General features: G+C 47.8%; 1 protein-coding gene across 2 annotated transcripts in view; it reads right to left on the bottom strand.

The window, feature by feature from the left end:
- FZD3 (frizzled class receptor 3) overlaps positions 1-27,872 on the bottom strand; it is a 94,090-nt gene that overhangs the window by 13,294 nt on the left and 52,924 nt on the right. For both annotated transcript variants that reach the window (XM_075341269.1, XM_075341268.1), the window contains exons 3-4: positions 20,354-20,550; positions 11,302-12,319 (exon numbers count right to left, since the gene is read on the bottom strand). In XM_075341269.1, coding sequence (XP_075197384.1) covers positions 11,302-12,319; positions 20,354-20,550 — 1,215 coding nt within the window. The remainder of the gene's footprint in view (positions 1-11,301; positions 12,320-20,353; positions 20,551-27,872) is intronic.

Consider the following 27,872-nt stretch of genomic DNA (forward strand, 5'->3'; position numbering starts at 1 on the left):
GTGCACACTGAGTATTTGGGTGCAGACATTTCTGCATATTTTGGCAGAAAAACGCACAGGCGCAAAAACGTGTATTTTTTAAATTGATGTCGAAAAAATGCTGCAAAAATGCTGTGCTGCATTAGAGCCCACAAGCTGTGGTATTTGGGGACCGTTTGGAGATTCTGCATTAGAGCCCACAAGTTTCGTTACTTGGTGACCCATTTGGATATTTTGCATTGGAGCCCACAAGCTTCAGGATTTGGGAACCCACTTGGAGACTTTGCATTGGAGCTTACGGGTACTTGGGGACCCATTTGGATATTTTGCATTAGAGCCCACAAGCTTCAGTACTTGGGAACCCATTTTGACATTTTGCATTGGAGCCCACAAGCTGTTGTATTTGGGGACCGGTTGGAAATTCTGCATTGAAGCCCACAAACTATGGTACTTGGGGACCCATTTGGATATTTTACATTGGAGCCCACAAGCTTCAGGATTTGGGGACCCATTTGGAGACTTTGCATTGGAGCCCACAAGCTTGGGTACTTGGGGACCTTTTGGAGACTTTGCATTGGAGCCCACAAGCTTCGGTACTTGGGGACCCATTTGGACATTTTGCATTGGAGCACACAAGCTTCACTATTTGATGACCCAATTTGAGACTTTGCATTTGAGCACAAAAGCTTCAGGATTTGGGGACCCATTTGGAGACTTTGCATTGGAGCCCACAAGCTTCGGTACTTGGTGACCCATTTGGACATTTTGCATTGGAGCCCACAAGCTTCGTTACTTGGGGACCTATTTGGACATTTTGCATTGGAGTCCACAAGCTTCGGTACTTGGGGACCTTTTGGAGACTTTGCATTGGAGCCCACAAGCTTCGTTACTTGGGGACCCATTTGGACATTTTGCATTGGAGCCCACAAGCTTCGGTACTTGGTGACCCATTTGGAGACTTTGCATTGGAGCTTTGTGCGCCCCTGTGAATAGAATAGTTTCGTTACCTCTAGTAACCTTTTTTTTTTTTTTAGTTTAAAGGGAGTGTCCTGAATAATTCATGAACGCCATGTAGCTGAGAATCAGATCCTCCTCATCCTCATTCCCACATTAACTCTTCCCTCTCTGCACCACAACAGATTTAAAGGAACAGATGACCATATAATTATGAGTGTGGGGATTATCATATGGTATAATGGCCCCTCGCCCCCTCCCTGCAGGTACGCAGACATCGCTGCAGAGCATTGAACAGCTGCTGCGCGGAGATTTATAGACAAAGCCGCAGCGAGCAATTATGGGCGGCCATGGCCAGATGCTCTGCGGAGTAACGGCCACTTCCATTAATAACTCCAGCTGATACTCGCCATTTAGTAGAAAAGCAATCGGTGCCAAAAGAATTGGGGGTGCAATGACACAATATAGGTTTATAAGATCTGCCCTGAGCACCAGGAATATCTTGGCACAAGTCAGAACCTCGTGGGCCGGCCTAGATTTGTAGATGTGACCAATCATCTTTTAGCTGAATATTTGACCAAAAAACATAAAATTCCCTGGGTCTCTCATAAAGGAGGTGTAAAAAAAAAAAAAAGCTACAGAGACTCCCACTGATCCCAGAAAAAGGGGGTTTCAAAGACCCCTGTTTGAGTGGTAGTGAGCGTGAGCCACCACGGCTCTATTCACTGTATATAGGAGTTCTGGTAGCACCTACCCACTACTGTTCCCGTCACACAAGATATTGGGATGCCGTTTTTGGGACCGTGGGGGTCCCGGCATCTATTACCCCCAGCAATCATACATGTATTATCTATCTTGTAGTGATGGCCCAGTTGCCGAGAATGGTGGTCCTCGTTCTTGGTGTATAGACCCTTTGTGACCACCATACCTAGTGGTGACCGCATATGCACACACAAGGCTTTGGGTCACCCGTTCTCGGGATCGGTGAAGGTCTCATTAAATCGGACCTCCAGTGACCTTTAATGTGTCATCTATTATCACGCTAGGTACGGGGCTGTACCAAGAGCAAGACAAAAGGGAAGGAGGACCCCTATGTCTAGGGAGAAGGAAGATGGTGACCCCTGACCAAATCTACCGCTGGTCCCTGGGGTCCCTCACCACCTTAGATAGGTTCCACACCTTCCACACCTATGCACCGAGCCGGATACCTGACCCTAGGTATCCCTAATACTGGACCCTAAATACGGAACGGGTGGGATGAGCTCTTGGTGAACCTCACTAACCACTGTAGAAGACTCAAGGAGGACACATGGGGGGAAATGCATGAACTACTTATCCACAGATGACTCAGGTGGACATTCAGCAGAGCTTTCAACAACGATACCACAGAGGAGTACAAGCCACCTGCTTGCAACCGCAGCTTGAAGAAAAAGAAAATATCACCAGCACTAGTCAAAAGAAAGGAAGAGGTATTTAAGCACCAAGATAATACTGACCATCAACAGCTGGGTGGAAGGCGAGCTCCTACTGGGTCCAAAAGAGAGATGAATCCAGCAGGAAAGCTTCCTATAACCAATGAATACTGACAGCAGGAACAATGGAAAGTCTACTGAGCATGTGCCACCACCGTTCCATGAGTGGAGTAGTACTGAGCATGTGCCACCACCGTTCCATGAGTGGAGTAGTACTGAGCATGTGCCACCACCGTTCCATGAGCGGAGTAGTACCGAGCATGAGCGACCACCGTTTCAGTCTCGGTCTGTAAGAGTGGTGGTCGCACATGCTCAATACTGCTCCATTCAAACATTAGACTTTGGGCCACCCGGTCCAGGAGATCTCAGCAGCAGGATCTCCAGAGATCGTGCCTAAATGAGTGATATCAGTACTAATGAGGGTACCGCTGACACGGGCACCCAGAGAGGACACCTATGTCTGCTACAGGGCGTCCGAACATTCCCACATTTGGGCAATGTTTGGCTACTATGTAGGGGGAGACGTCAACAAAACATTGTACAGAGCCCCATACACCCTAAAGCTGGCCAAGTATTTTTTCCAATTTTTAGAGGGCTACTCAGATTTAATGCTTTACAGTTTATTTACGGCGTGAAACGCGGCGAGTATTTTGGTTACACAGAGAATATATTTAGACAAAAGAGCGCTGGTTTACGACCGCTGGTGATTAGTGTGACAGCAGCCTGTGGGTGAACGTATACAGTTTACATTAGTGTATACCATGCTCAGCAATGCCACGCGTTTCACGCCGTACCATCGCTACCATGACATGGTCCTTGTAATCAGAGGATGAGATTATGACAGATCTGATGGGAAATGTGGTTCTGATTAAAGTCCTGAAATTGGACCAAAGTCGCAGCAAATGGGGAAACAATGGATTCCGGGAATCCGCAGAGAAGATTCCGTGTCACAGCAGCTGCTCCTGGTCTCCGGGGAGTCGTATATACACGGTGCTCATCTGCTCCTCGCCCGCCACATCGGGGCTGCAACACATTCTACTGCTCCAGGAGCAGCACGGAATTAACTATTAAAAGCCTGGCGGTGACTACAAAGAGGATGCAGGTGTCACATCTTACGTCTATGGTTATCAGGACGCCATGTTGAACCGGGGGAAGACCGGTTACTATAATGGAGCGCTGTCACTTTAATGGCATCCTGTTTCCAGCACGCGCTTCAGTCAGGCTATGGAAATTATTTAATCACAGCTCTGTATGTGACCTTGCATCCTGAGCGGCTGGATAGATGGAAAATAAACAAAACAAAAAATAAAATAAAATAAAGATATATTTATAAAAAAAAAATATATAATTCTGAGCTGCTAGATACATGTAAAATAAAATAACAGAAAAAAGTTAAAAGCTAAAAAAATAAATACGGTAAGTACAGTGTATTTAGAAAAAAAATCTTGAGTTGCTGGATACATGTAAAATAAAAAAAAAAAAAAGCTTAAAAAAAGATGTATAAAAAAAAAAAAAAAAAAAAAAAAAAAAGAGCTGCTGGAGCTATGGAAAACAAAAACAAAAAAAAGTGTAGAAAAAAATAAACTAAAAAATAGTAAAATAATAAAGGTAATATTAAAAAACAAATTCTGAGCTGCAGGATACATGTAAAACAAAGAAAAAAAAAATCTGAGCTGCTGGATCTATGTAAAATAAACAAAACCAATTTTTTTTTTTTTTAAATAAAAAAGCTAAAAAATAAAGATATATTAAAAAAAAAATCTGAGCTGCTGGATACATTTAAAACAAGCAAAATAAAAAAAGCTAAAAAAGCTAAAGATATATTTAAAAAAACAATTCTGAGCTGCTGGATACATGTAAATATAAACAAAAAATAAAAAAAATTAAAAAGTAATAAAAAAAAAATATATATAAAATATTAAAGAAAAAAGTTAAAATGGCTGGATATGTCTGAAAGAAATTAAGACATGTAATTATCTTGATGCTTATTATTATTATGTATTCTATGTAGTAGATTATGTAAGGTATATAGTTTATAGTGGGGTTATTTGGGGGGTTCTCAGTTTCGCCCCATGGCTCCGTAGCTACAGGTTTCCTGGAAATCTCTGCTGAGGACACGTGAGGGGTATACACCCCCGATGTGGTATATTTCTCCGCAGCAAGGTTGTCTCTGCATCTTCCAGAGGAGCGCAGTCTGGTCAGGCTCCAGGGCTCCATGTTCGGAGGTCTGAGCTCAGGGGGCACACAGTGAGGCCGGAGATTTGGGTTTTTACTCCTAATTCAGGGTCCGGGTCAGTCATCAAAGCCAGATGTGATCATAGTCTGGGAGTGCCATCACCATGATCCCGGCCCAGGATGGCCGCCTCTTTCACTGCTCCTCCGGACTGGTTTATATGGGGCACCTGGAGCTCAGCGCCACTATCCAGGTACACACTTATGAAGGATCCTGGGGAAGTTTCCAGATAGAACGTCTTGCAAAGTTTGATGGGAAATAGCCCCATATGTGATCCTAAAAGCAGTTACTGGGCTGTGGACAGCAGATCCCCAACCCCCCATGACGACACATCATCTGCAGACCCCCCACAATGGAGCGCCTTCAACAAATAACCCCCCTTGACGGAGTGTTTTCTGTACATCACCCTATGACGGGACATCATCTGCAGATTCTTTCCATAATGTTGCATTATCCGCAGATCCTCCAACAACACATCATCCCCAGATCCCCCATAACAGAGTGTCATCCCCAGATCCCCCATAACAGAGTGTCATCCCCAGATCCCCCATAACAGAGCGTCATCCACAGATCCCCCATAACAGAGTGTCATCCCCAGATCCCCCATAACAGAGTGTCATCCCCAGATCCCCCATAACAGAGTGTCATCCCCAGATCCCCCATAACAGAGTGTCATCCCCAGATCCCCCATAACAGAGTGTCATCCCCAGATCCCCCATAACAGAGTGTCATCCCCAGATCCCCCATAACAGAGTGTCATCCGCAGATCCCCCATAACAGAGTGTCATCCGCAGATCCCCCATAACAGAGCGTCATCCGCAGATCCCCCATAAGAGCGTCATCCACAGATCCCCCATAACAGAGAGTCATCCACAGATCCCCCATAACAGAGAGTCATCCATAGATCCCCCATAAAAAGCGTCATCCGCAGATCCCCCATAACAGAGCGTCATCCGCAGATCCCCCATAACAGAGCGTCATCCACAGATCCCCCATAACAGAGCGTCATCCCCAGATCCCCCATAACAGAGCGTCATCCCCAGATCCCCCATAACAGAGCGTCATCCCCAGATCCCCCATAACAGAGCGTCATCCCCAGATCCCCCATAAAAAGCGTCATCCGCAGATCCCCCATAACAGAGCGTCATCCGCAGATCCCCCATAACAGAGAGTCATCCCCAGATCCCCCATAACAGAGCGTCATCCGCAGATCCCCCATAACAGAGCGTCAGCCACAGATCCCCTATAACAGTGTGTCCTCTGCAGATCCCCCATAACAGAGAGTCATCCACAGATCCCCCATAACAGTGCGTCCTCTGCAGATCCCCCATGATGATGCCGGCCCCCTCACCCTCACATATAATGTGTATTTGGGCACATCAGGACACCACACGTGTCAGGAAACAGAAGATGGCTGTTACATCGTCCGGAACAGAGTGATAAATCTGTGCTAATCCCCGTAATTCACTTCACGAGCAGACGGCAGAACTGGTCTGGCAGCCTGTACGCTGCTGATGTCTGCGACCCAAAACCCAGAACAAATCACTGCTGGTAACGCTCGCCCCATTAATGGCAATCGCCTCCGGTGTCCTCATATACGAGGGGCGGCTAATATTGGGCACACAGATATGGAGGGGTGATCATGGGGGGCATAGATCACCCTTATACACCCATAGCAGCCTCTTCCTCTCCCTAGCTTGAAATGGCTGATAACAGAGAACAATAGCTTGCCCTCGAGGTGGAATGAGTCAATAATATAAGAGGAGGGGAGTGATCATATGGACAGGTATGCAGCGTGGAGATGTGACGCAGGCGCCGATGTTCTTCAAAGCCGCCCGATAACCCCTCACCGGCCCCCGTGCCTTGATATTGACCCCGCAGCCCGGGTAATCCATAACCTCTGGCAGCTCAATGATATTTACTTATAGACATCAATCAGCCTCCCTTCTCATCCTCGCGGACCCCGATCGATTGTTGCAGAGGCCATTAACCCTTCTCCAACGTGACCCTCGTCTTTTGATCCACCCAATGGCTCCACCACCCAAGCATCAGTCATATATAGGAATTTTCGGTTGGTCCTTATAGTACCGAGGCCTTCGGACTACACAGAAAGGTCTTCAGTTGTGCAAACATATTACCTCCATCTTATGTCAGGACCACGGGCAGGTGAAGAACACATTTTGCAAACAACGGACGATCTAGCACTAATAATGACGCCATATATTAGTCTTCACAGCAGGCTGTAAAACGAGAAGCTGTGCGATGTTGTAGTCTGGTGTGCTGCCACCTAGAGGCCAAGCTGAATATGACAATCAGCTACACCCACAGAAATTATTTTTTAAAAAGTGGAAAACCTCCTAAATCAACATTTTGATGGAAAAGACAAAATCTTCCATGCTGATTGATGATCCTAAAACAAGTCTGTGCAGAATTCCGAGACAGTCTGCCGTACAGCAGAAGAAATACATAGTGCCCATGCCGTACAGTTTTCACATACTTATGCTGCTATACAGTGCTGTAAAGAAAAAAAAAAAATATATATATTATATATTATATATATATATATACATATATATACATACATATACATACATATACATACATATACATATATATACATATATATACATATATATACATATATATACATACACACGTACACACGTACACACACGTACACACACACACGTACACACACACACACACGTACACACACGTACACACACACACGTACACACACACACGTACACACACACACGTACACACACACACGTACACACACACACACACACACACACACGTACACACACACACGTACACACACACACGTACACACACACACGTACACACACACACGTACACACACACACGTACACACACACACGTACACACACACACGTACACACACACACGTACACACACACACGTACACACACACACGTACACACACACACGTACACACACACACGTACACACACACACGTACACACACACGTACACACACACACGTACACACACACGTACACACACACACACACACGTACACACACACACACACACACACACGTACACACACACACGTACACACACACACGTACACACACACACGTACACACACGTACACACACACACGCACACACACACACGCACACACACACACACACACACACGTACACACACACACGTACACACACACACGTACACACACACACGTACACACACACACGTACACACACACACGTACACACACACACGTACACACACACACGTACACACACACACGTACACACACACACGTACACACACACACGTACACACACACACGTACACACACACACGTACACACACACACGTACACACACACACGTACACACACACACGTACACACACACACGTACACACACACACGTACACACACACACGTACACACACACACGTACACACACACACGTACGTCCAAAAAAAGTAGGTGGACAGAAAATAATAACATGGTGTAAAGTGAAACTGACTAAGTTGCCCTTAGCAACCAATCAGATTCCACTTTTCATTCTTCACAGAGTTTGAAAAATGAAAGGTGGAATCTGATTGGTTGCTAAGGGCAACTGAGTCAGTTTCACTTTACACCATGTTATTTTCTGTCCACCTACTTTTTTTGGACCACCGTGTGTGTGTGTCCGTGTGTCCGTGTGTGTGTGTGCGTGTGTATGTGTATGTGTATAAGGCTGCTTTCACACCTCCGGTTTTTCCTGTGCGGCACAATCCGGCACTTTGCAGGAAAAACGCAACAGTTTTTTTTTTTGCTGCCGGTTGCGTTTTTCCTGCATAGACTTTAATTAGTGCCGCAGGGGCTTGCGTTCCGTCCGGTTTTTGCCGCATGCGGCAGATTTAGCCGATGCGGCGGCCGGATGGAACATTGCCTGGCACGTTTTATTGTGTGGCAAAAAAAAAACAAAAAAAAAAAACACATTGCGACGCATCCGGCCGATGCGGCGTATTTTTCAATGCATGCCTATGGACGCCGGATGCGGCAAAAAACGCATCTGGCCGCCGCATGCGTTTTTTGCCACTGTGCATGCTCAGTAGCATGCCGCAAGCGGCAAAAAACAGACAGGCCGCATTTTAAAAACGGCTATGTGCGCACGTTGCGTAATTACATGCAGTTACGCTCCACTTTGTAGCGCAGCGTAACTGCATGCGTCCTGTGTCCCCTGCATAATCTATGGAGATTGTGCAGGGGCCGTGCGCACGTGGCGTCTTACAGCGCAGCGCTTCGGCTGCTGCCCGAAGCGCGCGTTCTAAGAAGTGACATGTTACTTCCTCCGTGTGCTTTGCCGGCAGCCCCTGCTCTGTCTATGGGAGGAGCTGCATGCAGAGCGCACGTTCTCTGCCGGCACCATGCGCTTCAGGACGGAGCTTTTCAGTGCGGTGCAGAGCAGACACGTGCGCACATAGCCTTAGAGCCGGACTGGCCGGCTCTGCACCTACCGGATGTGTGAAAGCAGCCTAATATTTATTTATTATTTATTTATATATATACATACACATACATACATATACACACACACATACACATACACACACACATACACACACACACACACACATTTATATTCATAAAGTAATCATACCCCGTGAACATGTACACTTTACACTCACAAATACATTTTATTGGGATTTTATTGGATACCAACACTAAGTACAAGTATTTGTGAAGTGTAAAGGAAATGATTCCTGGTTTTCTAATTATTATATAAATCTGAATATTGTGACGTGCATTAGTATTCAGCCCCTGGGTCAGTACTTTGTAGGACCCCCTTTCTCTATGTTTTGGGGTCTCTCCAGCTTTGCTCATCTAGAGGTGACATTTTCCTTCTTCTTTGCTCTCGGTCAGTGAGATTGGATGGAGACGTCTGTGATCAGAGATTTTCCCGTCTTGTCACAGATTCTCGGTGGATTTGGGTCTGGACTGTGACTCGGCCGCTCACACACAGGAATATGCTCTGATCTAAACCATCCATTGTAGATCTGGCATGATGTTGAGGGTCGTTGTCCTGCTGGAAGCTGAATCTACGCAACAGTCTGAAGTCTTTTGCAGCCTCTAACAAGTTTCCTCCAGGATTGCCCTGTATTTAGCTTCATCCATCTTCCCATCACCTCTGTCCAGCATCCCTGCCCCTGCAGAAGAAAAGCCTCCCCACAGCGGGATGATTCCTCCACTATGTGTGATGGTGGGGATTGTGTTTTCAGGATGATGTAGAATGTTAGCTTTCCGCCACACATAGCATTTTGCATTTAGCCCAAAAAGTTTTTTCATCTTATCGGACCAGAACACCTTCTTCCACATGCTCGCTGTGTCCCCTACATGGCTTTTTGCAAATTGTTTTGCTTTCAAAAATGTCTTTCTTCTTGCTACTTTTCTATAAGGCCGATTTCTGGAATGTACGACTAATAGTTGTCCTGTGGACAGATTATCCCCCTGAGCTGTGATCTCTGCTGCTCCTCCATTGACCATGGGCATCTCGGCTGCTTGCCTCATTAGTGCTCTCCTTCTTGGGATGTCAGTTTCAGTGAACGGCCATGTCTTGGTAGATTTGCAGTTGTACCGTAGTCCTTCCCATTTTTGGATAATGGATTGATCAGTGCTCCGTGAGATGTTCAGAGCTTGGGCTATTTTCTAAAACCTAACTCTGCTCTCCTCTTCTCCTCTTTATCCCTGACCTGTCTGGTGTGTTCCTTGGTTTTTATGATGCTGGTTGATCTCTAATGTTCTCACACAAACTTTTGAGGCCTTCATAGATCAGCTGTAGTTATACTGAGAAGAAATTACACTCAGGAGGAGGCAATGTACTGATTATGTGACTTCCAACAGATAGATAATTGGTCACTCAGGGTGTTCTTTAGGGGAATCAGACAACAGGGGCTGAATAGAAATGCACATCACAATTTTCAGATTTAGATTTTTAAAATATTTTGAAAAGCAGGAATCATTTCCTTTACACTTCACAAATACTTGCACTTAGTGTTTATCACATAAAATACATTTACGTTTGTGGGTGGAACATGAATAAAATGTGGAAAAGGTTGCAGGGTGTGAATACTTTTGCAAAATACTGTAATTCCCAGACTGATAACCATGATGAAAGTTTCTATTATGGTAGGTGGGAACGAAGTGGTAAAAGTTGCCTGTTTTGCCTACAATATGATCTAATCATGGCTACATGAACTCGAGTAATAGATACCTGACGGATTTTTGTAAGGTTTTTATTGCAAAAAATAAAAAGCCGAAATGCCTGTCTGATGAGTCTACAGAGTAAACACTGCCCGGCATAAATGTTACTGGCATTGTGTGCTGAAATACAATACCATCCTCTTAAGTTCTGTATGATGTGATGGCCCCGTACCAGGTTTATTTACCGAGGCCGATGTAGAGTGCCTTAAAAGCAGAGCGTGCGACCGAGGCCAAGGAAAAGGAAACAATCCTCCCATTCTTATTATATCCAAGACAGGGAGGGGGCCAGAACTATGAAAACTTCAAGATGGTGCACCACTTGTCGAAAGACAGAAGCCTCTTCGGCCTACCAATTGTAGTCTTAAAGTGAGACCCTCCATAGTATAGTCCATGAAACCCCTTTAAATCCCACAAACAACCCGATGAACTCTTACCTGATAGGGGCATGGTATGTGATATTCCTTGCAACGTTCCTGAATCCATGTGGTCTCCCAAACCCCTCGATATGCCTGCTCGTAAAAATAGCAGCCGATCACGATCAAAAGGGGCACGAGGTAAAGTACGCTGAAGACCCCGATGCGGATCATAAATTTCACCAATTTGTCTTGGTTTTCCTTTTCTAATGGTATTTCAATCCGTACTCTGTTCAATGAAATAATCCCAGCCAGAAGGAGAGATACCCCAACCACGACGTTCAGGCACAGAGGAGCCAGGACAAAGTATCTCAAGGCGTGAACATCGTAGAGACCTACAAAACACACTCCGCTGATATTGTCTCCTTCGATTTTGTTCATGGCAAGTAAGATGATGGTTAAGGTTCCTGGGATGCCCCATGCGCTGGCATGAAAGAATAGCGCCTTCTTTTCAATGGCTTCGCTCCCCCATTTTGGAACGGCAGCCAGGAACCAAGTGATGGTAAGGATGACCCACCAAACGCTACCGGCCATGGTGAAGAAGTAGAGGACCATGAAGAGCATGGTGCAGGCCTTGTTGTGAGATCCTTGGGTCACGGTAGAAGCCTTGTATTTTCCCGGGCTGGCTGAGTTGCATGCGACACGGTCCTCTAATAGGAACCCAATGAAGAAGATCAATGACACCATCATGTAGCAGACGGCGTAAAATATGATGGGTCTCTCTGGGTAGCGAAATCTGGTAACATCGATGAGAAATGTCAAGAAGGTGAAGAGGGTGGCGGAGAGACAAACTATGGAGATCACTCCGATAAAGTACCGGGCAAATGAGAGTTCTTCTCTTCGGAAGTACATGTGTGGGCAGGGTGGAGAGCAATCACGCACTCCTAGAAAAGAGTAACCCAAATCTGGCTCAATTTTTAGCTCCCGGGGGCACCAGAAGCCATAGTCTTTTTGCACGGCTAGTGGGGTGATGTCCGTAGGCTCGCTAGAAAAACTGATGTCTACTAGACGGGGATAGGGTTCGTCACAGTCAGGGAACCTACAATAGAAAAAATAAGACAGTTATTAGCAAGACGTCTCCAACATCATAATATCTAATCCTAGATGAGACCAGCTCAAGCCCAAATATCACATTTTCTATGTAGGGCTCCGTGGCATTACACGATTGTCCGAAAAGGCTCTGGACTAGACTGGGGATGGTTTTACTTTGAGTCCAAGTAAAAACGGATTTACATAGGTGAGTTTTAAAGCTTTATAATACTATAGTGATAGCTGACCCACACAAAGGAGTAACGTTGGATTCACAGCTATTTTTTTTTGGTTCTGATATGCCCATGTAAAATGGCCTTTAATGAGAACCAATTGGCCCATTTATCATCGATCAGTGCTCGGTATTGACCGGTTGGATTATTAATGAATCAAAATTGTTTGTCACACGTGTAAAAAGGGGATCATCTTCGGCTTCCTACAAATTAACAAAACCGATCATTGCATCTTTAAGAGTTTTTTTCACAGGAAGATGAGATCTACCTCTCTGGACCTGACATCTCCTCCTTACTAACCAGAAGCTCACAATATCTCTCTGCTATTTCATCCTTTATCTCTGCTCGATTGCTAAAACTGAACATGGACAAAAACAGAATTCATTATCTTTCCTCCTTTTCACTCAACTCCCCCAACAGACCTATCAGACCTATCCATCAGAGTCGATGGCTGCTCACTCTCCCCAGTCCCGCATGCTCGCTGCTTCGGGCTAACCCCTTAACACTGCTCTCTCGTTAAAGCCACACATCCAGGCCCTCTTCATCTCCTGCCACCTCCAACTCAAAAATATTTCCCGGATCCGTACATTTCTTTCCCATGAAGCTGCAAAAACCCTAGTACGTGCCCTTATTATCTCCCGCCTGGATTATTGCAACCTCCTGCTCTGTGGCCTCCCTTCTAACAGTCTCGCACCCCTCCAATCTATCCTAAACTCTGCTGCCAGACTAATCCACTGTCCCCCCGCTACTCTCCGACCTCTCCTCTCTGTCAATCCCTTCACTGGTTTCCCATTGCCCAACGACTCCAGTTCAAACCCTAACCATGACCTACAAAGCCATACACAACCTGTCTCTTCCCTACATCTGTGACCTAGTCTCCCGGTACTTACCTGCACGTAACCTTCGATCCTCACAAGATTTTGTTCTCTACTCCCCTCTCATCTCCTCTTTCCACCATCGCGTCAAAGATTTCTCCAGCACCTTCCCCCATACCCTGGAACTCTCTGCCCCAACACATCAGACTCCAATCTTCTGAGGAAAAAACAAAAAGGAACCTGAAGACCCACCTCTTCCGACAAGCCTACAACCTGCCGTAACCCTCAGTCTGATATAGTGCCACACGACCAGCTCTACCCTCACCTACTGTATCCATGTAGACTGTGAGCCGTTGCGGGCAGGGACCTCTCCTCCTGTACCTGTCTGTGCCTTGTATTGTTTATGATTATTGTACCTGTCCCTATTATGTGTACCCCTTTTGACTTGTAAAGCGCCATGGAATAAATGGCGCAATAATAATAATAATAATACTATTAATAATTATTATTATTATTATTATTATTATTATTATTATTATTATTAACATGGGTTACCAAAAACACTGATAATAAATCCAATCAGCCGGTACCGAGCGCCAATTGTCGCTGTGACAAGTTGATCGGTGCTCATTTAAGGTCTTTTGACATGGACCGAGAGAAACCGAAAGGTCGTCAATGTATCCAATCTGTATATCGATATAACAAGTCGATTGGGCTCAAAAAACAGCTTTCGCTATGGGTAGACTGTTATCCCAACTTTAGGCTGTCGCGTTTTATCACTATTCTCCATTTTGCTTTACCGTTGAACAATCTACTGGTTCCCATTGACCGGTGGCCTAAAGTGAGCATTGATTGCCTTGATAAATTGAGGATCAGTGCTTGGTATCAGCCGTTAAGAGGAACCCAAATTAATTGCTGTTTTTAGCCAGTGTAAAGAGGGGTCGTAGCGCCAACCTTTCTGGGTCCTATACGGTTTCCATCCGCCTATGTGAAAGGTGCTTATGAGCACTAATTGACTTGTACTTTTGAGGATCAGCGCACACTATGGGCAGACTGTAACCCCAGCTTTAGGCGGTCGTGTTTTTGATCACCATTTCCAGTTTTGTTTTACTGCTGAACAATCTGGCTCCCTTCGGTGACCTGTCCTGCCCCATGTATAATCACATGCACTCAGGGTGATTTACGGACACTTGTGTCCCCCACCCCCTTCTCTACCACGAGAGTTATTTTTGAGGCAGCAGGGGCCAACATAACAGGTGGTGTCCAGTTTCTGACCATCCAAACCCTTTTAGTGCATAAGAAACGTTATATGTATCCCTCTTAAGAAGTCTTTACAGCGATCGCACCAAAAATTAGACCACAAATTTTGCAAAAAATTATCACATTGCGTTTTGCTGCAACGGAAAAAAAACTCATCCAGCCAATAACATTTGTTTTTCCCTTTTTGCAAATGTTCACCTTGATACACAGGGTGGTCCAAAAGTAGGTGGACAATATGTATAATAGGGTTATCAAACATATTGTAAAGTGAAACGGACTCAGTTGCCCTTAGCAACCAATCAGATTCCACCTTTCATTTTCCAAAGAGTCTGTGAAGAATGAAAGGTGGAATCTGATTGGTTGCTAAGGGCAACTGAGTCAGTTTCACTTTACACCATGATTGATAACCCTATTACACATACTGTTCACCTACTTTTGGATCACCCTGTATAAGGCTCAGGCTCAAATATGTACAAATATGTTCCCCAGGCAGGTACATGGACCCCAGTTAAGGGCTTGAGCAGTTTTGGTGACAATGATAAATGGCGTATCTGGTCAAACCCCCAAAAATATTTACGACCATGACAAAGGATTTCGTTTCAGGCGCATTACATGGAGATTGTTACGGTCGTGACCTTTTCCCTTTGGAGTAATTTATAGTAAGAGACTGTCTCTCAGCTGTCTCTAACCCGACCTTCAGGTCCGGCCACAAGAAAAAAAAAAAAAAGAAAAAAGTATTCTTCACATGGATAGGTCTGTTAGGAGTAAAGGGTACTTTGCACGTTGCGACATCGCTAGCATCGGCTAGCGATGCCGAGCGTGATAGTCCCTGCCCCTGTCGTACATGCAATATCTTGTGATAGCTGCCGTGGCGAATATTATCGCTACGGCAGCGTCACACGCACTTACCTGCCCTGCGACGTCGCTCTGGCCGGCGACCCGCCTCCTTCCTAAGGGGGCGGGTCGTACGGTGTCACAGCGACGTCACACGGCAGGCGGCCAATAGAAGCGGAGGAGCGGAGATGAGCGGGACGTAAACATCCCGCCCACCTCCTTCCTTCCGCATTGCCGGTGGACGCAGGTAAGGAGATGTTCCTCGCTCCTGCGGCTTCACACACAGCGATGTCTGCTGCCGCAGGAACGAGGAACTACATCGTATCTCCTATTGGTGCGACATTATGAAAATGACCGACGCTACACAGATCACCGATTTACAACGCTTTTACGATAGTTTAATCGGCGCATCTAGGCTTTACACGTTGCGACGTCGTTACCGGCGCCGGATGTGCGTCACTTTCGATTTAACCCCGATGAGATCGCAGTAGTGATGTCGCAGCGTGCAAAGTACCCCTTAGAGTCACAATAATGCAAAATTCTGCAATCCCAGAACCCTGCTTCCTTTCAGGAGGATCCATTATATTTATAGACTGGGCAATTTATTAGAGCGAGACGACTACAATAGTATCATATAGAAGGGGCAAGCAGTGGTGTATCATGCATTGGAAACATGGCGCAAGGGACCAGTGCCAACGCAATAGCAGCTGACGTTTACTATATTGGAGACAGTAATCCTGTCTGTAGTTATTACAGTGAAATTATATGGGCAATTTGAGAGAATGTACCGTGGATATGGAAAGTTTTTAGACCCCTTTACATTTTTCACTCTTTGATTTATTGCAGCCATTTGGTAAACTCAAAAAAGTTCATTTTTCCTCATTAATGTGCACTCTGCCCCCCCATACCCCATTTTCTCAGAAAGAAACAGAAATGTAGAAATTTTTGCAAATTTATTAAACAAGAGAAACTGAAATACCCCATGGTCATAAGTATTGAGCCCCTTTGCTCAGTATTGAGAAGAAGCGCCCTCCCCCCTCCCTTTTGGGCTAGTACAGCCATGAGTCTTCTTGGGATCCTGGATTTGGGATCCTCGGCCATTCTTCCTTGCAGATCCTCTCCAGTTCAGTCAGGCTGGATGGTGAACGTTAGTGGACGCCATTTTCAGGTCTTTCCAAAGATGCTCAATTGGGTTTAGGTCAGGGCTGTGGCTGGGCCAATCAAGAATGGTCACAGAGTTGTTCTGAAGCCGCTCCTGTGTTATTTTAGCTGTGGGCTTAGGGTCATTGTCTTGTTGGAAGGTGAACCTTCGACCATGTCTGAGGTCCAGAGCTCTATAGAAGAGGTTTTGTTCCAGGAGATCTCTGTACTTGGCCGCATTCATCTTTCCTTCAATTGCAGCCAGTCGTCCTGTCCCTGTCCCATAGCATGATGCTGCCACCACCATGTCTCACTGTTGGGATTGTATTGGGCAGGTGATGAGCAGTGCCTGGTTTTCTCCATACATACCGCTTAGAATTATCACCAAAAAGTTCCATCTTCGTCTCATCAGACCAGAGAATCTTATTTCTGATAGTCGGGTAGTCCTTCATGTGTTTTTTTTTGCAAACTCTATGCGGCTTTCATATGTCTTGCACTGAGGAGAGGCTTCCGTTGGGCCACTCTGCTGTAAAGGCTCGACTGGTGGAAGGTTGCAGTGATAGTTGACTTTGTGTAAGTTTCTCCCATCTCCCTACTACATTTCTGGAACTCAGCCACACTGATCGTGGGGTTCTTCTTTACCTCTCACCAAGGCTCTTCTCCCACGATTGCTCAGTTTGGCTGGACGGCCAGGTCTAGGAAGAGTTCTGGTGGTCCCAAACGTCTTCCATTTAAGGATTATGGAGGCCACTGTGCTCTTAGGAACCTTGAGTACTGCAGAAATTATTTTGTAACCTTGGCCAGATCTGTGCCTTGCCAAAATTCTGTCTCTGAGCTCCTTGGGCAGTTTCTTTGACTGCATGATTCTCATTTGGTGTGACATGCAGTGTGAGGTGTGAGGTCTTCTATAGACAGGTGTGCGCCTTTCCAAATCACGTCCTATCAGTTTAATTAAACACAGCTGGACTCCAATGAAGGAGTAGAACCATCTCAAGGAGGATCACAAGGAAATGGACAGCATGTGACTTAAATATGAGTGTCTGAGCAAAGGGGCTGAATACTTATGACCATTTGATATTTCAGTGTTTCTTGTTTAATAAATTTGCAAAAATTTCTACATTTCTGTTTTTTTTTGTCAAGATGGGGGATGGGGGCAGAGTGTACAATAATGCGAAAAAATGAACTTTTTTGAATTTACCAAATGGCTGAAATGAAACAAAGAGTGAAAAATAATTTAAAGGGGTCTGAATACTTTCCGTACCCACTGTAACAACTAGTGATAAGCGAGCACTACCATGCTCGGGTGCTCAGTACTGGTAACTAGTGATGAGCGGGCACTACCATGCTCGGGTGCTCTGTACTGGTAACTAGTGATGAGCGGGCACTACCATGCTCGGGTGCTCAGTACTGGTAACTAGTGATGAGCGGGCACTACCATGCTCGGGTGCTCAGTACTGGTAACTAGTGATGAGCGGGCACTACCATGCTCGGGTGCTCAGTACTGGTAACTAGTGATGAGCGGGCACTACCATGCTCGGGTGCTCAGTACTGGTAACTAGTGAAGAGCGGGCACTACCATGCTCGGGTGCTCGTTACTCGTAACTAGTGATGAGCGGGCACTACCATGCTCAGGTGCTCGGTACTCGTAACTAGTGATGAGCGGGCACTACCATGCTCGGGTGCTCGGTACGCGTAACTAGTGATGAGCGGGCACTACCATGCTCAGGGGCTCGTTACTCGTAACTAGTGATGAGCGAGCACTACCATGCTGAGATCCTCAGTACTGGTAACTAGTGGTGATTAGGCACTACCATGCTCAAGTGCTCGGTACTCGTAACTAGTGATAAGTGGGCACTACCATGCTCGGGTGCTCAGTACTAGTAACTAGTGAAGAGCGGGCACTACCATGCTCAGGGGCTCGTTACTCGTAACTAGTGATGAGCGGGCACTACCATGCTCAGGTGCTCGGTACTCGTAACTAGTGATGAGCGGGCACTACCATGCTCGGGTGCTCGGTACTCGTAACTAGTGATGAGCGAGCACTACCATGCTCAGGTGCTCAGTACTCGTAACTAGTGATGAGCGGGCACTACCATGCTCAGGTGCTCGGTACTCGTAACTAGTGATGAGCGGGCACTACCATGCTCAGGGGCTCGTTACTCGTAACAAGTGATGAGCGGGCACTACCATGCTCAGGTGCTCGGTACTCGTAACTAGTGATGAGCGAGCACTACCATGCTGAGATCCTCAGTACTGGTAACTAGTGGTGATTAGGCACTACCATGCTCAAGTGCTCGGTACTCGTAACTAGTGATGAGCGGGCACTACCATGCTCGGGTGCTCGGTACTCGTAACTAGTGATGAGCGGACACTACCATGCTTGGATTCTTGGCACTCGTAATGAGCAGTCGAACGCTTTGACGGGCCCAACTTGAATACCCAAGTATAATGGAAGTCAATTCAGAACTCAAGCATTTTCCGGGAAACCTTCAGGAAAAATGCTCGAGTGCCCTACTGACTTCCATTATATTTGGGTACTCGAGTAGCACCAATCTGAGCATCCAATTGCTCATTACGAGTATCGATCACCCGAGCATGGTAGTGCCCGTTCATCACCAGTCACAAGTACTGAGCACCCGAGCATTGTTGTGCCCGCTCATTACTAGTTATGAGTACCGCGCACCTGAGCATGGTAGTGCCTGCTCATCACTAGTTACGAGTACTGAGCACCTGAGCATGGTAGTGCCCGCTCATCACTAGTTACGAGTACTGAGCACCCGAGCATGGTAGTGCCCGCTCATCACTAGTTACGAGTACTGAGCACCCGAGCATGGTAGTGCCCGCTCATCACTAGTTACGAGTACTGAGCACCCGAGCATGGTAGTGCCCGCTCATCACTAGTTACCAGTACTGAGCCCCCGAGCATGGTAGTGCCCGCTCATCACTAGTTACTAGTACTGAGCACCCGAGCATGGTAGTGCCCGCTCATCACTAGTTACCAGTACTGAGCACCCGAGCATGGTAGTGCTCGCTCATCACTAGTTACGAGTACTGAGCTCCCGAGCATGGTAGTGCCCGCTCATCACTAGTTACCAGTACTGAGCACCCGAGCATGGTAGTGCCCGCTCATCACTAGTTACCAGTACTGAGCACCCGAGCATGGTAGTGCCCGCTCATCATTAGTTACCAGTACTGAGCACCTGAGCATGGTAGTGCCCGCTCATCACTAGTTACCAGTACTGAGCACCCAAGCATGGTAGTGCCCGCTCATCACTAGTTACTAGTACTGAGCACCCGAGCATGGTAGTGCCCGCTCATCACTAGTTACCAGTACTGAGCACCCGAGCATGGTAGTGCCCGATCATCACTAAATATGATAACACTTCATTACTCCTATTCCCTAGTGTTTCAGTTTTAATCATTGCCATAGTAATCAGGGAATTCTGGGGGAACGTGTATCATTCATTGCCCCGGGCATTACATTTTTAGAAGTGCAAAATTTCAAAAGAAAAAAAAATGAATATTGAAAAATATCGGTGTTACCTGTGGGACAATGAGCTTTAAAAAACAAATCAGACTCCAATTAAATTGTGATCTCTGATTGGCTGCATGAAGCCCAGTGACCTTATGATAACACTGAGTTCCATACTAAGAAGTGTTGTCATGTGCACCCTGATTTCTTAACATAGGAACGAAATCTTTCACCCTTATTTTTCGTATTTTCTACTTAAACTTTAGAAAAGGATTTGAGCACTATCTTACCGGCTACACTCCATCTCCTCCAGCCACAGCACGCCAAACATATCCATGAGCTTTCGGCAATCATTGTACGCCCGCTGGCATAACCTTCGGCAAGGGAGGGTCACCCGGCCATATTCAGTGCAGACGGGCGCATAGAGCGCGCACAGGAACGGCCTGAAATCTTTGGAGCACTCGAGGTTTACCATGGGGTGGAAAGGCTGGAATAGAAGATAACAGAGAAAAACAAATTAATGCAAGGCCCAATAATGGAAAAAAACACACAAAGCAGATTGTGACTGTCGAAAATAAAATCACAACGTCCAAAAAGAGCGCTCATAAAATGTGAAGCTTTAACACTAGAAGTCCCAGGAATTTCGAGCTCCATAGGGTTTCAAATGGTAGAAATGTTAAATGACCCCTCTCTGGGACTTCTAGTGTTAAAGACAGAAGCAAGGCCCAGCAGGACATCAAGAATGTGAGTGAACAACTAATATATCCCAGCTCAGGGTGGCTAGTAATGTCGGCGCATGAACCAGCCCTTAGGTAAACGGTATTGTAAAATGCGCATGTGCTGGCCTTTAGGTTAACTGAGGCTTTAAGTGTGCATGCGCCAGCCTTTAGATGATCTGCGGTCTGAAATGCAGGTAGGTATACATACACATTTCATTCTGCCAATTTAGCTAAAGGACGGTGCAAGCACGAGCCCTTAGGTTAACGGCAGTGTGAAATGTGCATGCGCCGACCTTTATCTAAATGGCAACATGAAATGTTTAAGTATACACATACCTGAAGTTCAAACAACAGATCACCCAAAGTCTGGCGCATGTGCATTTAATGTCTGAATTAACCTGCAGGCTGGCGCATGTGCATTTCACACCAGAGTTAACCTAAAGGCTGGCGCATGCACATTTCACACCTGCGTTAACATAAAGGCAGGCGCATGCGCATTTCACGTCAATAATCTAAAGGCTGGCATATGCGCATTTCACTCCATCATGTGTGGCGCATGTGTGATGCTGGGTATTGTGCAATCTGCCCCTCTGTGCAATATCCATCTCCTCCTTGGTTATAGGAGCAGATATTGGTCTGGGCCTAGTAGGAGCTGGATCCCTGGTCGCATTGGGATCATGACAAGGGGCACGGAACTGTCGAAGAGGACAGCCGGCGGCCTTGTACCATCACCGGGCTGGGACCATGGCACGACGGGGTACGTGGACCATAGGTCAGGGAGTAGCTTTAGGCAACGTGACAATTGACCCGACGAGGACTGAGCCTTCAAAATCCGTTCTCCACCCGCTCCAATATCAGGGTAATAGCGCAACGAGGGGGATAGGACTTTCCACTAAAACGGTCCAGGAAATCCCAAGCGTGAACCCTGAGAGCAAGCTCCCTCAGTTAGGCACACTGGGGAGCGGGACCCGACTAGTGTCAAGCTACAGGGGCCAACTAACAAGAGAACAGTGTGCCAAGGGAAAGGTCTCAGATCATCAGGCAACACAGCGGAAACAGGACCCAAACGTGCTCCCCATAAGCGGCAGCGGTGTCCAGAACTTTGCTTTATCAAGTTGTCGGTGTCAGCTTTATGGACTGAGTGAGTACGCAAGTGACCCTTTCACCCCTAACGGCACATCCCCATAACTCCTCCACAGGTAGGTGAGAATGCCCCGGGACCCGGTGATGGTGAAACACCTAGCTGCCCACTCCATCGCCACCGGGTACTCCCAGCTGCAGCGGTGGTACTCCACTTTACCACACATCACGTGTGGCGTCACGAACTTTAACATACAAGCCCCCTGTAAATATACCCCTTTTTATTTGAGTGGCCGCACGACCCCCACCCCCGGGTCCGGACGCCCCTCGAGCCACCGCGGATCCGGATCTGAGCAGCCCGGCTGCTGACGGGCGGCACACATGCGTATTTCATGTCATCATTAATATAAAGGCTGGCGCATGCGCATTTCAAACTTTAGAGGATAATTAATAGAAATTTTATTAATGAGACCCTAAAGCCATATACAGAAGAGCTATGTTACGTAAAAGTACCCTAAAATTGCCTAAACCAAAATCCTCAGTAACTATAAAATCCCCCAGCAAAAAATGAACCTAGTGAGAATACGAGGAAAACCGAATAGCAACCAATATGGCCGTCGTAGCATCGAATTATCAAGTTAGCTTTCTTAGTGTGTGGGTGCACGAAAATGGCTCCACACAAGGCAGTAGCAGGCTGTGCTGTACAGCCGGCACTTGCCTCAAACAGGAGCAACAGGAGCTCTGATCGCTGTTGTCCAACCACTCGCACCCCAGCATTTCAGTGGCACATTAGCTTCAGCAACCCAACAATTCCCCCAAAATGCAATTATAGTCAGTGAGTCGTCGCCATCATAGTGCTCCTGGTGATGCCCAAGGGGAGGAAAAAGCAGAAATTATGTATCCCTCAAAGGCTAATGAATAATAAGGGTGTTCCAGGGACTTTCAATACCCAGCTTTCCAAAGTCCTGAATTGCCAGCTTGTAATATATGAGTTATTGATTTATCACAAAAAGAAGACTTTCAGGAGTCAGGAAAAGTTGGGTAGCAGCCTTATGGCACTGGTAGCCATAATGGTCACCCAGCTTTCCCAAGAACAGATGAAACTAAGGAACGGATGGGCGGAATAACTAACAATTACTTTACAATCACAAGTTTTTCATTCATCTAATTACAGCCCAGTGATAAAAGAGTTAATTGTTACTGCCCCTTTAATGGAGTGATAGGTATAGGGGGGGGGTGTCGTTCCTGGATTTATCAGTTTATGCAGAAAGCCACCGAATATTTTTATAATTTAGGATTGGAAGAAGCTGATTTGCCTCCCTGAACCACCATCAGTACAGAAAAACATCACTAGAACCACCATCAGTGAAGGAATACATCACCAGAACCACCGTCAGTACATGAACACATCATCAGAACCACCAGCTGTACAGAAATATATCACTAGAACCAGCGTCAGTACAGTAATATATCACCAGAACCACTGTCCGTACAGGAATACATAACCAGAACCAGCGTCAGTACAGGAATCAATCAACAGAACTACCATCAGTACAGGAATACATCACCGAGCTTAACCATTCCATAATGTTGCCCAGAAACTGCACCAGCTCCATAATGTCGCCCATACTCTGCACCACTCCATAAAATCCTTCCCCAGACCCGGAACCACACCAGAATGTTCACCCAGACCCTGCACCACTCCATAAAACGTCCCCCACACCCTGCACCGTTTCATAATATTCCCCCTCACAACCTGCACTGCTCTATAATATCCCTCCACACACCCTACACTGCTCCAAATGTTCCACACTGCCAATCTGAATACTGTTCCCACTTCCCTTTCCCCCTACCCCATAAGGGATACTTTGCACACTACGACATCGCAGCTGCGATGTCGGTGGGGTCAAATCGAAAGTGACGCACATCCGGCGTCGCTGTCGACATCGGAGTATGTGAATCGTTTTTACTACGATTAATGAGCACAAAAGCGTCGAAATCGTATGAACGGTGTAGGGTCAGTCAATTCCATAATTTCAGAAGGACCGATGTTACGATGTTGTTCCTCGTTCCTGCGGCAGCACACATCGCTCCGTGTGACACCGCAGGAGCGAGGAACATCTCCTTACCTGCGTCCCGGCTGCAATGAGGAAGGAAGGAGGTGGGCGGGATGTTTACGTCCCGCTCATCTCCGCCCCCTGCTTCTATTAGCCGCCTGCCCTGCTGTGTGACGTTGCTGTGACGCCGCACGACCTGCCCCCTTAGGAAGGAGGCGGTTTGCCGGCCAGAACAACGTCGCAGGGCAGGTAAGTGCATGTGAAGCTGCCGTAGCGATAATGTTCACTACGGCAGCTATCACAAGAGATCGCAGCTGCGACGGGGGCGGGGACTATCGCGCTTGGCATCGCTACAATCGGCTAGCGATGTCGTAGTGTGCAAAGTACCCCTAAGTTGTCCTCATAGCAAAACCAACCCCACTGCCTCCTCCTATAATGGTATAAATAATCTTCGGCACCTCCTGGAGCGCTTACTATTTCCGGCTCCATCCTCTGTGCTGCAGTGGCGGCGATAGCAGCAGTAAGATAAGGTCACAGTGTGATGACCTCATCACACTGCTGCCTGCGGAGGCCGGAAATAATGGGCTCCTTTTCCTCACTGCTAGAAAAAAAGATAAGAGCTGGAGACACACCAGATTCGCCACGGGCTGCACCACCTCCTCTAGCTGGTCAAATTTGGAGTGTCTTTTTGTACCACCTCCACCCAAAAAAAAATGGACATATTCATCCACTACATGTGCTTTTCCATTGAAATCGATTGGATGCTTGTTCAAAGACTATTTGATTTTTTTTTTCCATTTGAATTTGGACCAGAATAAGCATCAAAATCCACATAAAAAAACCTGCAGTGTCCGGATATGGAAAGGCCATATTTGATTTTTTTGGGAAAGGTTGGCGTCAAACAATAAGCATACCTCCCAACTTTTAAAGAAGGAAAAGAGGGACAAAGTTTGCGGCGCGCGTAGCGCGCCGCGGCAAATTTTTAGGCCACGCCCCCTAACCACACCCATTTCACAGTCACGCCCATATCCACTCCCCATCCACACCCATTCAGCACAAACACGCAGGCAGCCGGCGGGCCTCCAGCACGGACACGCAGGCAGCCAGCGGGCCTCCAGCACGGACACGCAGGCAGCCGGCGGGCCTCCAGCACGGACACGCAGGCAGCCGGCGGGCCTCCAGCACGGACACGCAGGCAGCCACAGTGAGGCGGCCGGTCGCCTTCACAGACAGGCGGCCGGCCGCCTTCACAGACAGGCGGCGGGCCGCCCGCACAGAGAGGCGGCCAGCCGCCCGCAGAGAGAGGCGGCCGGCCGCCCGCACAATGAGGCGGCGGGCCGCCCGCACAGACAGGCGGCAGGGGGGCGCCCGCACAGACAGGCGGCAGGGGGGCGCCCGCACAGACAGGCGGCAGGGGGGCGCCCGCACAGACAGGCGGCAGGGGGGCGCCCGCACAGACAGGCGGCAGGGGGGCGCCCGCACAGACAGGCGGCAGGGGGGTGCCCGCACAGACAGGCGGCAGGGGGGCGCCCGCACAGACAGGCGGCAGGGGGGCGCCCGCACAGACAGGCGGCGGGGGGGCGCCCGCACAGACAGGCGGCAGGGGGGCGCCCGCACAGACAGGCGGCAGGGGGGCGCCCGCACAGACAGGCGGCAGGGGGGCGCCCGCACAGACAGGCGGCAGGGGGGCGCCCGCACAGACAGGCGGCAGGGGGGCGCCCGCACAGACAGGCGGCAGGGGGGCGCCCGCACAGACAGGCGGCAGGGGGGCGCCCGCACAGACAGGCGGCAGGGGGTGAGGGGGGAGGGAGGGAAATCAGCGCTGGGGAGATTAGTTTACTGTACCAGCAGCAGCACAGGCAGCGCTCCTCTCTATGCCACGTCTACTAGGATGGTAGGAGGGAAAAGCAGGGAGGCGGAGAGAGAGTGGGTGGGCGGAGCCCGGGAGCCGGCCGTCCCGCCCGTGGCAACGGGACAAACAACGTAAAGCGTGAAAGTCCCGCTGTATCCGGGACGGTTGGGAGGTATGCAGCATGTTAGAATGTGTACATAAGATCCCGCTGGTGGTGGCCGCAGCTTATAGGCCCCAAATCTGGTGACAGGTTCCCTTTAAAGTGAACCTGTCAGGTGCAATATGCACTCAGAGCCAGGAGCAGTTCTGGGTGTATATTGCTAATCCCTGCCTAACCGTCCCTGTATACACTAGCATAGATAAAGAGATCAAGAACAAATATTTTTAAAGATCTTATATCTTATGCTAATGAGCGCGGGGACTAGTCACAAGGGCGTTACTTCACTTGGCTAGTCGGCTCGCATAGCATGTTAGCATGTTATTACGCCCCTGTGTGAGTACTAACACGCTATATGAGCCGACTAGCCAAGTGAAGTAACGCCCTTGGGACTAGTCCCCGCGCTAATTAGCATAAGATATAAGCTCTTTAAAAATACTTTTTCTATAGATGCCTTTATCTATGCTAGTGTATACAGGGACAGTTAGGGAGGGATTAGCAATATACACCCAGAACTGCTCCTGGCTCTGAGTGCAGATTGCACCTGATAGGTTCCCTTTAAAGGGAACCTGTCACCAGAAATTTAGCAAAAAAAATAAAAGATTCCCCTCTGCAGCTCCTGGGATGAATTCTGGAAAGGTTCCTGTTGCTATTGTGCCCCCTTTGAGACCTAAAATAATACTTTATGAAGTCTTACCTTTTTGTATGCAAATCTGTTTTTATGGTCACGGGGGCGGGCTGCCTGGCGTCCGTTATTCCCCCTCCTGCCGTTGTACGCCGTCCCCCATTGCTCATTTCCATACATGAGGACGCCTTCCTCATGTAACTGTCCTCCTGAAGTTTTGTGCATGCCCAGTGCCACTCTCGCGGGAGTAAGCACTGTGCAAAGTGTGAACGCTTTTGAGGTGATTGCGCAGGCGCGAGATTATGGGCGGCGCTGTGATTGTCATCAGCAGCGTCATCCAAGTACCTGCCCATAATCTCGTGCCCGCGCTTCTCACTCTGCCTCCACCGTTATGTGCAAGCACTGGCCATATGAACCACGTTACCTATTACCATGGGCGCGAGATTATGGGCGGCGCTGTGATTGTCATCAGCAGCGTCATCCAAGTACCCGCCCATAATCTCGTGCCCGCGCTTCTCACTCTGCCTCCACCGTTATGCGCAAGCACTGGCCATATGAACCACGTTACCTATTACCATGGGCGCGAGATTATGGGCGGCGCTGTGATTGTCATCAGCAGCGTCATCCAAGTACCCACCCATAATCTCGTGCCCGCGCTTCTCACTCTGCCTCCACCGTTATGCGCAAGCACTGGCCATATGAACCACGTTACCTATTACCATGGGCGCGAGATTATGGGCGGCGCTGTGATTGTCATCAGCAGCGTCATCCAAGTACCTGCCCATAATCTCGTGCCCGCGCTTCTCACTCTGCCTCCACCGTTATGCGCAAGCACTGGCCATATGAACCACGTTACCTATTACCATGGGCGCGAGATTATGGGCGGCGCTGTGATTGTCATCAGCAGCGTCATCCAAGTACCCGCCCATAATCTCGTGCAAGCGGTAATAGGTAACATGGTTCATATGGCCAGCACTTGCGCATAACGGTGGAGTCAGAGGGAAAAGTGCGGGCACGAGATTATGGGCGGGTACTTGGTTAACGCTGCTGATGACAATCACAGCGCCGCCCATAATCTCGTGCCTGCGCAATCACCTGAAAAAGCGTTCACATGCGCAAAACTTCGGGAGGACAGTTACATGAGGAAGGCGTCCTTGTGTATGTAAATGAGCAATGGGGGACTGCGTAAAGCGGCAGGAGGGGGAATAACGGACGCCAGACAGCCCGCCCCCGTGACCATAAAAACACATTTGCATACAAAAAGGTAAGACTTCATAAAGTATTTTTGTAGGTCTCAAAGGGGGCACAATAACAACAGG

The sequence above is a fragment of the Anomaloglossus baeobatrachus genome, chromosome 3 (assembly GCF_048569485.1).
Source record: "Anomaloglossus baeobatrachus isolate aAnoBae1 chromosome 3, aAnoBae1.hap1, whole genome shotgun sequence".
In the NCBI taxonomy this organism is placed as follows: domain Eukaryota; kingdom Metazoa; phylum Chordata; class Amphibia; order Anura; family Aromobatidae; genus Anomaloglossus; species Anomaloglossus baeobatrachus.